Source organism: Lethenteron reissneri, chromosome 32 (genome assembly GCF_015708825.2).
Source record: "Lethenteron reissneri isolate LAM-NWPU_2019-01 chromosome 32, ASM1570882v1, whole genome shotgun sequence".
NCBI classification, from domain to species: Eukaryota; Metazoa; Chordata; class Hyperoartia; order Petromyzontiformes; family Petromyzontidae; genus Lethenteron; species Lethenteron reissneri.
This window is the reverse complement of record NC_083810.1, coordinates 13745437-13759083: the sequence shown is the minus strand read 5'-3', so window position 1 is coordinate 13759083 and position 13647 is coordinate 13745437. Positions and strand designations below refer to the sequence as shown.

The following is a 13647-nucleotide window of genomic DNA, read 5'->3' as shown; positions in this document are numbered from 1 at the left end:
AAGGCCTACCCACAGTGTCTGCCATGGGGGTTGTGTGAACATTATTCGCTATGCTGGCTAGAGCGGGCTGGTTGAAGGAAGGGATCCAGGAATTGGTTTAGACATCACTCACCACTCCTTTAGCCATGCCCAGAAAATCAACTCCTCACATGAACATTTACGCAAAAAAATAGTGTGTAGATGAGTAGGGATGTAATAATGAATCGATTCACCAATTAAAATCGATTCATATGCTCACAATATACATGTGAAATCGTGTGTAAGAATCGATTGAGTTTTGTTATGTTTTTATGAATCATTGTGTAATGTTACATTTAGGCTCATGGAGCAAAAACTAAAAATGAGACAACATGAATGTCAGTAAAATAAGGAAGCTATTCTTGAATAAAATCTCGATAAAAAATGTTTCATAATTATTCAAAATTGCTGGCACCAGTTTGAGTCTACCTCCAGAGTGGGAATGAGCCAGCCGATGTTTTCCATGGCCAACAGGGCTAAGATTACGTACGAATTCCATAAATGCCCACGCTAAATTAAAAGGGGCCTTGGTTCAGAAAGGTCCATCAGCTGCTTCTCGGAGCAGAGTAAAAAGATCCGACTATTTGGGGCGGCGCAGACGCTCACTCGGAGCATATTTCAGCCCTGCAACTCATCGCCGGTATGAGCCAATAGATACGTTACAGAGTTTCCCAAATAAACCTCATAAACATCAATACAACAAAAGTGACATGGGTGCGTAATAGAAACCTCTCCCAGCCCACATCAGCATTGGAATGGGCCTCAATGTGACACCCTGAATATGTTATTAATGCACTGAGAAAATGGCTTGTAAAAAAAAATATCCACTTCAGCTTCACACTTTTCTCAAAATAATAAATATCCCAAGCCACACGTGCAGTGCAACAGCACACGGGCAGATCTTGCATACAATTACCTACGTCTGTGGAGGGGCAGGAATTAATAATATTATCACTATTTTACCAAGAAAACGTTTAAAAATAGCACAAGTTATTTCCGCACCCAGCAGGGCTAAACTTACGTGCAAAAATTCCATAAACGCCGAGGATAAATTATAGGGGACCTCGGCCCAGAGGCCCGTCAGCTGCTCAGAGAAGAGTAAAAAGAGTCGACTATTCGGAGCACAGACGCACACTCTGAGCACATTTCAGCCACCGCATAAATAGCAGGGGGCCCACTCAATGACTCTGCCAAATGCATTGCCAAACAGGGAGGCGGCTTTAAAATTTGCCGCCGATTCTATTAGCCGAAATTACCAGACGCCACTTTGAAAGACACGTTATACTTAAGGGCTAATTTCTAACGTGGCATTTTTGTTACGAAATGCGCTATACATAGGGGCTCGGTTTCAAGCGCACTAATTTTTGAGCCGGGGTTTATTTTTCCATCTTCCGTTGGGGGCGGTGTCTCGGGGCGCAGCGGGCACTCAGCAGACGAAAGCTCAAAGGGCCCACAAAGCCACAGTCAGGCACTATTTTAAGGAAGGCTCCCCCAACACCCCCCCCCCCCCCCCCGGTGAAGGGCGACCAATACGCGGGCCAAAGACAGCCCCCCTCTTCTTTCAACCAGTGAGTTCACCTCGGGGACAAATACTTTGTATTTAACAAAGGTATGGGGCGTGTGCAGATTACGGGCGCACACTACTATGCGGTGTGTATGCTCAGGGGCGTGCAAAGTGTGAGCGCCCACTGCCATGACTTGACACATCCTACCACCTGACATCCTGTTTAGAATTCACGTGGCGTCTGAATGTCAGAGATGACCAAAACCTAAACATAGCAGCAACAAAAATGCGATGCGTGCAGCTTTAAGGTAGCTTGTGAGCCAATGGACTGTCTCTCATTGCCACCATCACGTGACACGCGCATTCTGTTTAGTACGGACGAGATGCATCACAGAGGTGCGAGCGAACGTTTGCCGCAGAAGTGAATGCAGTTATAATGGTAGCACATGCCAGGAATTTCGTGTTTTGCAAGCAAGAATTGGCGGACCATTCAGATGTGCTACTGCCAAACCCACTGGGCCCACTGAGCAGTGACGTGGCCACTGGGCAGGATATGCCAGTGGTGCACCATGTGGGTTGGTAAAGCTATCCGTGTGTAATTTTTAGTAAGATGAGCTCATAAAGCAAGGATTTTCTAAAGGTCACTCCGATTTCCCCACACACACACACAAATGCTTCTTAATATGAAATTGGCCAAACATCTGAATGCAGGACTCTCCTGAGAACAGGGCTTGAGACTCAGAAATACTTTTTATATAAATAATGACATTAGTCGTATTATTATTCTTCCTAAAAACACATTATAAAGATCTTCTTTCGTGGCCTGTCTGCTTTGGAAAACGTTGGATGCAAACAATGGCTGGCGCTGTTCTCCTGAACCGAATTTGCGCACGGCATTACCGCATCCCGTAAAGATGTCATCGTTTATGTTTTCAGTTACTCCTGCCTAATGCGACCTTATTTGTGCAAACTACAAAACAGCCGCCGGGCGAGCGTCGCTTAATACAATCATTCAATTACACCCAACGTCCGGACAAAAAGCACCCCCCCCCCCATCGGTTAATGCGGAGCAGCCGGGTGTGCGTGAGCACGGCAAAACTATTCATCCGCGAGCTACAAACTTGGGCAAAAGGGGGATTTAGTGGATTGCACCGGGATGGGAACAGCCGAGCAAAAAACCCTTTCTCCTTCGCGGAGAAAAGTGTACCGATTAGCACGGTTGTATACGTACGGTGCGAAAGAAGATGAACTTACATACAGGATGCGCAGGAATGGTTACAATGCTTGGCTTTATGAAGGGATTTCTTTCGGCCTTGTCCTGTCTGGGTCAGCGACACCAGAAATATTTACGGCACATTGTTAACCACCACATCCAGGATACCCTTTAACTTCAGTCTTGGCTACCCAGTCACCTGCCACCTCTCGGTCTATCGGCGACCTGGAGAATATTCGTTGAGAACGTAAGCCATGTAACACCGTGCCGAGAGCGACAAGGCATTGGCGAATCGCACCGAAGGCAAAGAAACAAAAGTAGCGGCGTTATCGTAGGCACGGCTCGTGCCATGAGAGCCGTCATCGGTCGGGAACGCTCAACGACCCCAGCTGTTGAGACATTTGTCAATGGTTTAATCGCCGCCCACCGTGGCAACAATCAAGGACAGCAGATAAAGCGGCCCATTCCAGGGTTCTCCTTGTAATGAATTATAAATCGCTCCGCGCTGGCTTTTATTATGCGTACAACTCTTTTTCTGTTACTTGCCCATGGGAAATTCCATACGCGAGTCCTTCATCAGCTGTGTTTTAAATCAGAAATGTTTTTAATCTTGCGATAAGTATAATCGTAATTACGGTATATTACTAAATAAAAATTCTGGATCAGTGGCACAGTGGATGGCACACTTGACCATGAACTCTGTGACCTGAGTGTGATTCCTGATCGTGGCTAACACTGAGTGGTGAATGACTTCGGACCTGCTCCTGGGTCCCAGCTTCACCAACCCGCATTGGCCGGTGTGGTGAAGTATGGTCTAATTATCCTCATGACATGACCACGCAGATTGACAAAGGACTGTAAATAATATTTTTAGCTTTTTAACAGAGTCGATTAAATGAGTCGCCAAAAAGGGCACATTGTTATCAGTCGAATTGAGTGCAAACAAATCTAAAAATAGATCGTAGTTTAGACGATATTTAAAGTCAAGTCAATGTTGAGTTGTGCAAGCGCAGGCCAACTGAGAAATACGTTCAATAATGTGAGTGAAGAAACATTCGATACTGGGTATAAACAAAACAAAAAACGAGTGAGGACAAATTGATGGGGCCCGCAATGTTTGCCCGATTTTGTACCAGGAGGAGGAAGAAGACATTCAATGGGTGCGTCAAACCAAGAAACTCCAATGACACAGCTCGGAAAGCCGCCCCCCTAAACCAAACACCCCTCACGCGTCCACCCACCCACCCACCCACCAAGACTGTGGAATCCCTGCGGTGCGGCAGGCACCGAAAATGCGACGACTGCTCGTGGACATCAAAGGTTAATGCAGGAAAAGCTGCACACCAGTCAGTATGAAATCATGTTCCTGAATTAGCAGACCGTGGACTGTTCGAGGTGGAACTCTCCTCCTCCTCCTCCCACGTGCTAAATGCGATTTAACCTCATTTTTCCGCAACGGGACATTCCACCAGTCCAAGTTGACTCATGCACGTAGTTTAAAGGTTCTTAACAAAGAATGTCGTTACAGGCAGTGCTCCTTGCCTTCATAAGTACTTGGTGTGCAGCTTCCAGTCCCAGTCTCATATGATAATCATTACGCGGGCATTTGGGATGCTTCCGATTGCTCTCCATTATTCTCGTAGTATCGATTCAAATATAATAACACAAATTTCCTTGAAAGCAGTGCTTTACTGTTGGGATGAAGCAAAAGGACCCTGGAGAAAAGCCATACCCTTGAGGGGATAATGTTTAAAACTGAACAGATCTGTTCATGCACCCAGTTGTCGTACTGTCATCTGCAAGCCACCTCGCGGCCCAGTAGGTTAGGCAGTTTCACACATTTGCATATCCCACCAACCTTTGCCACTACGCCCACAGCTATTTAACGAGAGAGCGGCCCCACTGCATGTTTTAAACACCACCGAATGTCACTGCCTACCATAAAATAACATGCATCACAAAACCCAAGTGTGTACGGGAACGTTGTATTAGTCACACACTGAATGGGAGAGAATGAGACAGTGTGGCCCGCAGGGTCAGATGTATGTTTTCACGGCTGAAGCTGACCGACCGCTTTGTGGCTTGCGCGAGCGCCACATCGCCGCTTTGATCACAACGCAGTCCATGACTTGAGACAATATCGAACGGGGCCACCGGAAAAATCCTATACCTGCTAACGAGTGAATGTAAACAATCCCACGGTACCCGAACAAGCCGGGACCCCGTGCGTTCCAGCATCGCACCCTATTTGTCCACAAAGTCACCCGTGATTACTTAGCGCAGAGAGAGAGGAGAGAGAGAGCGCTGCGGGGTTTGCCTTGCCAATGAGCTGTATACAGATCAAGGCAGCCACACTGCTCAAAGAAAGAAAGAAAGACATAAAAAATGCCTGGGTGTCGAGCCAGCACCTCTGGGGCGCCGAGTTCAAGCCCGAGGGGGCGGTCGCACAAAAAAAGCAGCATTCCTCACTGCATGAGAAGGGTTCTCACGCGGAGAGGAAAGCTTTTTATTTTGGGGGGGGGCGGAGGGTGGGAGGGTGGGAGGGGGGGTCACAACCCACCATGAATGCGTTTGAAAAACGTGCAACAACATTGGGCGGCCTCACCGAAACTCTGCGAGTTCCCGCAGCAGCAGCAGCGGCCGCAAACTCGCAGCTGCAAGTGCCACCACGGTCCCGGCAGAAACGGGGAATTATTCTCTCCGTGTCGGGGCTGAGGCTCGTTGAGTAGTCACCAAGCGCAGCCCGATAATGGATTGTTCTTTTCCTGTAGCGTCGGTTTAAAATGTTTCCCTAATCCCATCATGGGATCTAATTGTGAAAATAGCTCTGCTGGGTGCTTATCTTGCGCCGTTTCACACTCACGCTGAAAATAACAACGTGCTCATGCATTCATTATTCCTAAGCCAGTAATTACATTTTGGCAGCCCGGCAGTACCCCATGCACTCATCTTTTAACGCACAAAGAGTTTGCCGATGGCGTAAAGAACACGAAACGTTCCGAGTTAAGCCAGGTCCTTCCGTTGGTGTGAGGAGCAATGGGTAGTGAACCGCTCTGGAGTGTTTAGAACTATTTTCATCATGTAATCATGCCCTATATCCACACTTAAACGAAGGGTGGCAAAACACGAAGATAAGTAAACCTCACGAGCTGTGCAAGACATTAAAGCTGCTTATTTATGACAGGTTGCGGATCTGAACTTGGCCAAAGTGGAAAAGACTCCTCTGAAGTTTGGACACCCCCTGAGCTGTAGCAATAAGAAGAACAAAACCGCAGGAAGAAAAGTGTACGAAGACAGCCGGCCACACTCGCACGACCTGCTGCGATCGATCGAGCTCGCGAGCGGAAGGCAGAGGAGACGGCCTCCACGGTATTAATTGGACCCCGGCGATGTGCAGAGGCACGCGTGGCACCACTCCCACGGGTGCGGGAAAACAGGCCACGTCGCATTCCTCTCTGAAAAGGGAGCCACGCAGAGGGCATTCCGCACGGTGGCCGCGTGCAGCCCCCGCCGGCCTCCGCTCCCTCGCGGGAGATCGGTGCCTTCCGCTCACTCCACCCATCTCTCCCGAACAGCTCCTCCCCACCAACCCCACGAGCCGCTTGACGCAGCGTGGGGCTCCGGCTCCGGTTCGTTTGGACCCTCCCCTCCCCTCCCCCCAACCTCTCCACCCTCCATCCCCGCCTTGCGCGCCAAACGCCGGCCGCCATCCGACGGCCCACAGCTGCCGTGCCCTCCTGTAAATCTGCCGAGCCGTGCATTCAGCCGCCGCATCAAAGAGGAGCGCAATTCCAAAATGAAAAAGTCTACGGTTTCAGTCCATTTTCTTCTTTTCCCCTCACTCACTCGCCCCCACCCCCACCACCCCCCCCCCTCCACCACCACTTTTTTTTGTCTCCTTTCAAGGACGCCGGCAAAAATTTCCAGCCTTTTTTGTGTCGTGGTTTTTGTTTAAACGCATGCTGGCCCGAGCGTGGGGTCTCCCCTGTTAATAATCCGATGAACCTTGAGCCCCCTGGGTGCCCTCGCTGAGCGCCACGTCTAGGAGCCGACGTTATTGTCCCGTGTCAGTGACAATAACTTATGCACTGCTAGTCCCCTGTAAATTCTTCTAATTATACTATAATTTGAAATTTTGGCTAAGTCAATGAATTTTGTACATTTTGGCAACATTAGTAATATTACACGAAAGAAATACCTCTAAAATGTGTCTCTCTTTCCGAAAATCTATACGAAGATAAAAAAACAATTCCAGAGCGAGTAAATACGAGATAAAACATGTAAACTCCTGCCAATGTTCACGCCTTGGTGTGCTCTGCCTTATTCTCGGTTTATTTTGACACTGTGCGAATGCCCGCCCATGTGCCCTCAAATTATCTGCGTTTTCCACGGGCCATTTAGTTTAATTTAACCTCCATTAGGCAGATAGCACGCCCAAAGGCGCCGTGGGATCTTTTGCCGCCATGCATTGCAGCGTTGGGGGACAGACCGCTGGAAACGACATTTAAATAAAAACGAACCCCTGTGTTCGGATTATGAGACGCCAAGACGGACGAAGAGAGTCATGGGAGGGAGCCGAGCGGTGGAGAGCGGGGAAGGGGGGGCCCAGGGGGGGGGGGAGGGGCCCAGGGGGGGGAGGGCCCACGGGAGAATAAAGCGGAACCAGGGGGGGAATTTTGTTCCCGCCAGTGCGGTGAGCAACACTGTGATCCTGATGTCAGCCTGGTGCACGAAAGGGCTTGTTTTGATCTTAAAGCTCAAATGACACGAAAGTGCATATATTGCGCTCCGTCTCGTGGCTTGAAAAGCTATACAAGTACCCTTTTTATACCATATTTATAGATCAATGCTCCCTTCAAAGGATGTATAACGCCTCCGTATATTTCCACGTATTTCGAACACTGTTATTTTTAACTAATTCCTATTCTTAGTGCGAGTAATGAAGTGTGCTCAGTGCATTCGCTGTGTGATGGCGAGACCAGCGTGGGATCAAGCAGCCTGAATTTGCAGCTTTCCTCTCGCACTTACGCAATACACTTTTTTTCTTACGAGCCATCTGTGCCAGCAATTTTTTTTCAGAACGCGCAATACAACTCAAAAGACTGCCATTTGGAGGATCACATCCATAATGGCAGATCTGTGAGCTAGGACACCTATTAAGAATGAAAAATGTAACTATGAAAGGGAGCATTGCCAGAATTACACAGTTAGATATGGCGGCACAGTCACTGCAAGAGGCCCTCTGCCCTGACAGAAGTGACTTGAGTGCGATAAAAATTAAAAACGGGGTTTCCAGGTCAAAAACATTGCTCCCTCTCGGACCCGGTTCCTGTGGTCAAGATGCTTGGAGTAACGTTTAATGATCATTTGCGGACCATTTCACAGGAGATGGGCCTCATGTGGCCACGGGTCGCGTAAAGTTAAAGGGTCGCGGGCCGTAGATTCTCGTGGGGATCTCACCTGCAACGGCCTCGGAGATGGTGCTGAGCTGCGTCCCCGCATCGCCGGCGCACCGAGCGGCGTTGCCTGCGGAAGCGGCCGTGCCGGCGGGAGCCTTGCCGGGGTTGCCGAGCTGCGGCTCGCGGAAGGAGCCGGGCACGCGAGCGACCACGCGGTCGTCCCCGTCGCCCTCCTCCTCCTCCTCCTCGTCCTCCTCCGCGTACTCGGGGCCCAGCTCGACGGCGCGCGCCGCGGCCGAAAACGCGGAGCCGGAGTCGACGACGAGCGGCGACCCGGGGGGGGAGAGCGAGGAGAGCGAGGAGCGCGGGGACAGGGAGGAGCCCAGCGACTCGCGAGTCTCGCGGATCACCGAGCCCGCGCTGCGCACGGACATGCCAGCAGCGAGGGTGGTGGTGGTGGTCGACGGTCGCATAGATGGAGGGACAGATGGACGGGGGGGGGGGGGCATGGGCATCACAAAGTCAAAATATTCACACCCAGTTTCTGTTCTCACCGAATGGGCCCCACGATTTAAGGGAAGCTCTCTGGCCAGTATTATCAGACAACCCAGCGGCATTGGTTTAATAGGATATGTCAAGGGGCCTGATGTGGGCCAATCAGTTTCAAAGACAATGCATATATTATCAAAGCATGTCTGTTCGCATGTTCACCACAAGTACGTGTGGTTAATGCAAACGTGATTCTTTGCAGAAGGTACTTATTTGGTTATTTGAATATCTTCACACCTGTTTCGTTGCCAGAAAGGGTAACACCTAATCTTATTTTGCATACCTAAAGAGGCTCCAAGTAAACAGTTTGTTCATATAAATGTAAAATTAAAAACAGTGTTAAATATTGTTCACATTTACAACATTCCTCTCTCATACCCCAATACTTTGGCTAATATGCCCATGGTGATGGATATCGTTTTTGGGCCGTTTCAACGAGACAGGCCTCATACTGGGCACATGATACCAGGTCGCGAGCCGTACTCAGGGTGTGCGCCGTAAGTTCCCGACCCCCGCTTTAAACGAACGAAAGGCACTTGGTGCCGGAATGAAACCCCCAACTGAAAATTCAGCAAGTGACGCCGATTGACGCCCCCTGCCCCGCCCCCCCCCACGTCCCCTCCACCCGTCACCCACGATGCCCCCGTGGCAGCGCACGTACCCGCCGGGGCCCATCTTCCGCGGTCGCTCCTCGTAGAGGAGCACGTCGACGCGGCGCCGCAGGTCCTGCCCCGAGGAGGACGATGGCGACGAGGAGAAGGAGGAGGAGGAGGCGGCTGCCAGCGGGTGAGCGGGCTCGCTCTGCGGCAGCCCGTAGATGTCCGTGAAGCTCAGCGAGCTCAGGGAGCCCTTGCTGGAGGCCGAGAGGGAGCCGCGGCTCGACGCCAGCGAGCCGCGGCTGCTGCCCGACGACACGGACAGCGTGCTCGCCGAGAGGCTGCGGGCCACACGCACGGGACGGAGGAGGATGATGATGATGATGATGAAGAGGCGTGAGGTAGTAGAGGAGGAGGAGGAAGAGGGGGAGGAGGAAGAAGAGGAGAGGAGCAGTGCCGTTGATGATCGTGCGAATGAGAATTTCAGAATCGGATTCAAATAATCCCGCGATGGATTATTTGAACAAGAGACAATGAGCAACTATGTGTGCTTTAACAACACTGTCTAGGCATTCTCTAGGTCATTTAATGTGTGTATGATGTGTATACATTTGGAGGTACAGATTCAGTTTAACACGTAGGCTTTCACGACCAATATTATTCATCATAAACGTTTTTGGGTTAGATTGCGTAATTTTTTTATGAATAAGTAACGCGATCGAACCCAAAAACTTTATTATGAAGTTACAGATTCATCAACTAAAACAGTTTTTTTCCCCGAAATCAGGATATGCGCATTGAACCGTATCTGAGAATTGATTATTAACAATTTATGGCAACGATTTTCCAATGTAACCTTTCTGCTAATGGCACAATACAGAACGAACTTGACAAAAAAAAACATTGGTTCTTGCATCAAATTACAATGCCCAATCACAATAATTAATCAAATCTCGCTCAAGATGATCATTACGCACGTAAGATGTGTGTACAGCATGGCTTCAATTGAAAAGTACGCCTTTGCATACTCGTATATGTTTATACGTACCGACGTATTCTATGTTACAATCATACGTGGGGAATGTGTCAGCGGAGGCGGCAGAGTGGACACTCTCGCACAGGCAGGGCGCCGATGCATTGCTTCACTAATAAAAAACCTCCCTTCGTTTCGGGAATGAGAGCTCACTGCAAGGGCCCCACCAAGTTTTGATCACTCAAGGACATCTTTAGTGGGAAACACAATAACTGCGCCCGAAAAGCAGGGTGATGCCCCATTGACTATGCTATTTGAGTTATCAAGAGTCTCTCACTGAATCAATTCGACTTTAACATTTATCTTCCCGTCTGTAGCTCATTGCCATTCATGAGCACGTCGGCACAAATGTCGTACGCGTTTGTTAATATGCACTCATCGTACACGGGCACGAGTGATTCAAGCATTGCAAATAGTTACGTGTGCGACCTAGTAATCAGCCTCCTCGCCACAAAGTTATTCAATGCCCACAACCAAAAACTGCGGTAAGAAAGCATTCGCTCTCTTGCCCAAGTACCATTCCGAAGTTATTGCAAAGCAAGCAAGCCATGAGCATGAGCGTTGACAAAGTGGTCCACGCACGCACGCACGCACGCACGCATGCAAGCACACACATCAACACGCACGCACTGCGGTTTTGAAGAAAGCTCTCCCAAAGCAAGCATCTCGTCCCGCACGCCGCACATGTGCAGTCTCATTAGGTCCTCTCATTAGGATGGCCGAGTAAGCCCGGCTCCTTCCTTAAGCCTCCGGGCTCACGTCCCGGGGAATCCCGAGCATGCGGAGCGCGCGAAACGAGCACGGCGATGAACCGCCAATGCAGGCCGGCGTGCAAACGGGGGGTGGGGGGGGGGGGAGCCAGGTGGGGGTGGCGGGGGGTGGTTATGTGGCGGTCACACCTCTTGAGCTGCGTGTGCAGGTAGGAGGCGAGACGCGTGGTATCCTCCAGCTGCCGTAGGAGGTTGTTCCTCTTCTCCTGGAGTTGTAACCTGCGCGCAGCCACGAGCACGAACATCGACTCAGCCAGCAAGTAGAGCGGGCTGGGCGGGGTGCCGTTTCCTACCGGCCCCTAACGTCTTGATGCTCAACAATCGCGGTTTATTTTAATATTCTGCCATGTCCACGTGGGCCGAGTGTAAGAAATAATCATCGTAAAGGAAAAGTAATTACGCCGTGACATTAACGATGCAGTGATTCCTCAGCTCCAGAATTGATGGAATAACCGTGTTCATCCACGCGTGGCACCAGAATCACTGTGGTCGGCTTCACGCTATGCGGCATTTGTAAAAATAGCAACAAGAAAGGGGGCGCAGTGAGCAGTTATAGCCCACTGCGCTACGACGCCAGATGCCTCAGTTGGATTCCTGGCCACGTCTAACATCAGAGGCGGGCGATATCCGAACCGGCCCCGAGTTCCAGCCCTTTCACTAAACCCGGACCGAGGAGTGTGGTGAAGTATGGTCACACAGCCCCCATGACTGACGGAGTGTGTGAGTGGGGAGTCCTTCACCTAGAGCAGTGGATTCAACAAAGTGCTCTTAGATCACTATTGTTATTCTTACGATTGCTATTACAACAAGAAGGCAAAGCAATCCCACAAAGGCTGCCTGCATGTATCTCCATAGTTTAATCCTCCCAATCTCAGAATGCCTGCCTGGTCTAGTATTAGCCCAGAGGAACATTGATAAATCAACAATTAACTATATTGGGCTACACTAATGTTAGGCGACTTGAAATGTTTGTTTGGTTAATCTGTGACTCATTTCACCAATCTAAATAACCTTTAGTTTATCCATATCTCAGACCCGCAAATGTGTTTCTAATGCCTCCTGGGAGGATGTTTAATGTTTGGAGGGGTCGCCATACTTTGGGGATGCATTCAGCATGGTCGCTTCCGAGCACCGTACGATCGTAAAGATGAATAATGTTGAAAACGCGTCACTTTTTTTGCGGTTTGGAAAATTCGACAATCGAAGTAACCTCCCCCCCTCCCCCCCCCCCCCCGGTAACTACAACAGGCAGCATTCATTCCTCGCACTTAAAAGAAAAATGTTTGCTTGAATTATTATTTTTGCAAACACAGAGTCACTGTTATTTCAAGAGCCCGGTCAGCGCTTTTGTGCTTTTGGCTGCGTGAACTTTACAGCTGTGGCAACAACCACGGTCACCCCGGTGCAGAGACAACCACGGCACTCACGCAGGACAGCTGCTGCCATCACATTTGAAAGCAGCTGCCTCGTGGGGAAGAGGAGCGCCATGGTGGTGAGATGTTAACTACCTCGCCTGGTATACAGGATGTCGTGGGTACGATCCTGACCCGGACGCCCGTGTATATTTTGAAGTTTGTATGTTCTCTCTGCCCGGAGTCGTGTAGATTTTTCTCTGGGTTCTCCGGATTTTCCCTCTACATTTAGACTCAACGTGCGTTTAGAGTATTTGCCTGCCATAAATATATTTCCACATGATAAGCCACTTCATTAGGTTCGCATTTGTGGCCAGATCACTTCTGAAAAAGAATTGGTAAAATAACAATACCTTCGTTTAGTTCCAGGAGCAGAATTGTCCCGGCTATCCTTCAAAGACCAAGTAATCTCCTTAATATTAATTAATCTGAAAACTCATCCTGCGTGACATTGGTCTGCTTGTTTATACATAAGCGGCTTGAAGTACCATGGCGGAAAGAGAGAAGTGTTGTGTTTTGTCGAGTAGAAAATCTCTGCATTTGAGTTCCCACCTCCACAAGCAGCAGCCTATCACCGTGTGCTGGCACTGGATTTTTAGAGTTCAGCTAAATCTATTAACATTCAGTTAATGTTAAAAGGAAACACATATTTGTCAACGTACGACTATTATTTTTTCCCCCCGTTAAATCTTACGAAACGACGTAAAAAAAGCAATGCGCAGTTTGCCACAAAAGAATTGGCTTAAAATGCTGAGCACAAAGAGGCTCCTGTTGACAATGGGGCTATGCAGTGGCCTTTGGAGGGCAGAAACAAGCTGAAACCGAGCGCTGTTGGGATGAGCGATAAGCTCAATGTGGCTTCCCGCGATTTGTCTGGCACGGGAATTGACCAGATAAATGAAACCAACCAAACAAATGCCGTACCTGATAAACGACGGCGCACGATTGATTGTGAAAGCGTGAAGCGTTCGATGCATTTTACAGAAATAAATCAAACGGGCACTTAACACCTGCGGCCTTTTATCACAGCTCGTTTCATTAAATCAACAAGAAAGGAAATTAAACGACGAATATCAGCGTCTGCCTCTCACAGATAGGAAACGGTGGTGGTGGGGGGGGGCTTGCTTTTAGAAAATATTTTAACGAAATAAAA

At 49.3% G+C, this 13647-nt stretch overlaps 1 protein-coding gene across 2 annotated transcripts in view; it reads right to left on the bottom strand.

The window, feature by feature from the left end:
* The window catches only part of LOC133350076 (protein WWC2-like), a 104708-nt gene that overhangs the window by 19753 nt on the left and 71308 nt on the right, over positions 1-13647 (bottom strand). For both annotated transcript variants that reach the window (XM_061564070.1, XM_061564071.1), the window contains exons 10-12: positions 11212-11301; positions 9345-9620; positions 8196-8554 (exon numbers count right to left, since the gene is read on the bottom strand). In XM_061564070.1, coding sequence (XP_061420054.1) covers positions 8196-8554; positions 9345-9620; positions 11212-11301 — 725 coding nt within the window. The remainder of the gene's footprint in view (positions 1-8195; positions 8555-9344; positions 9621-11211; positions 11302-13647) is intronic.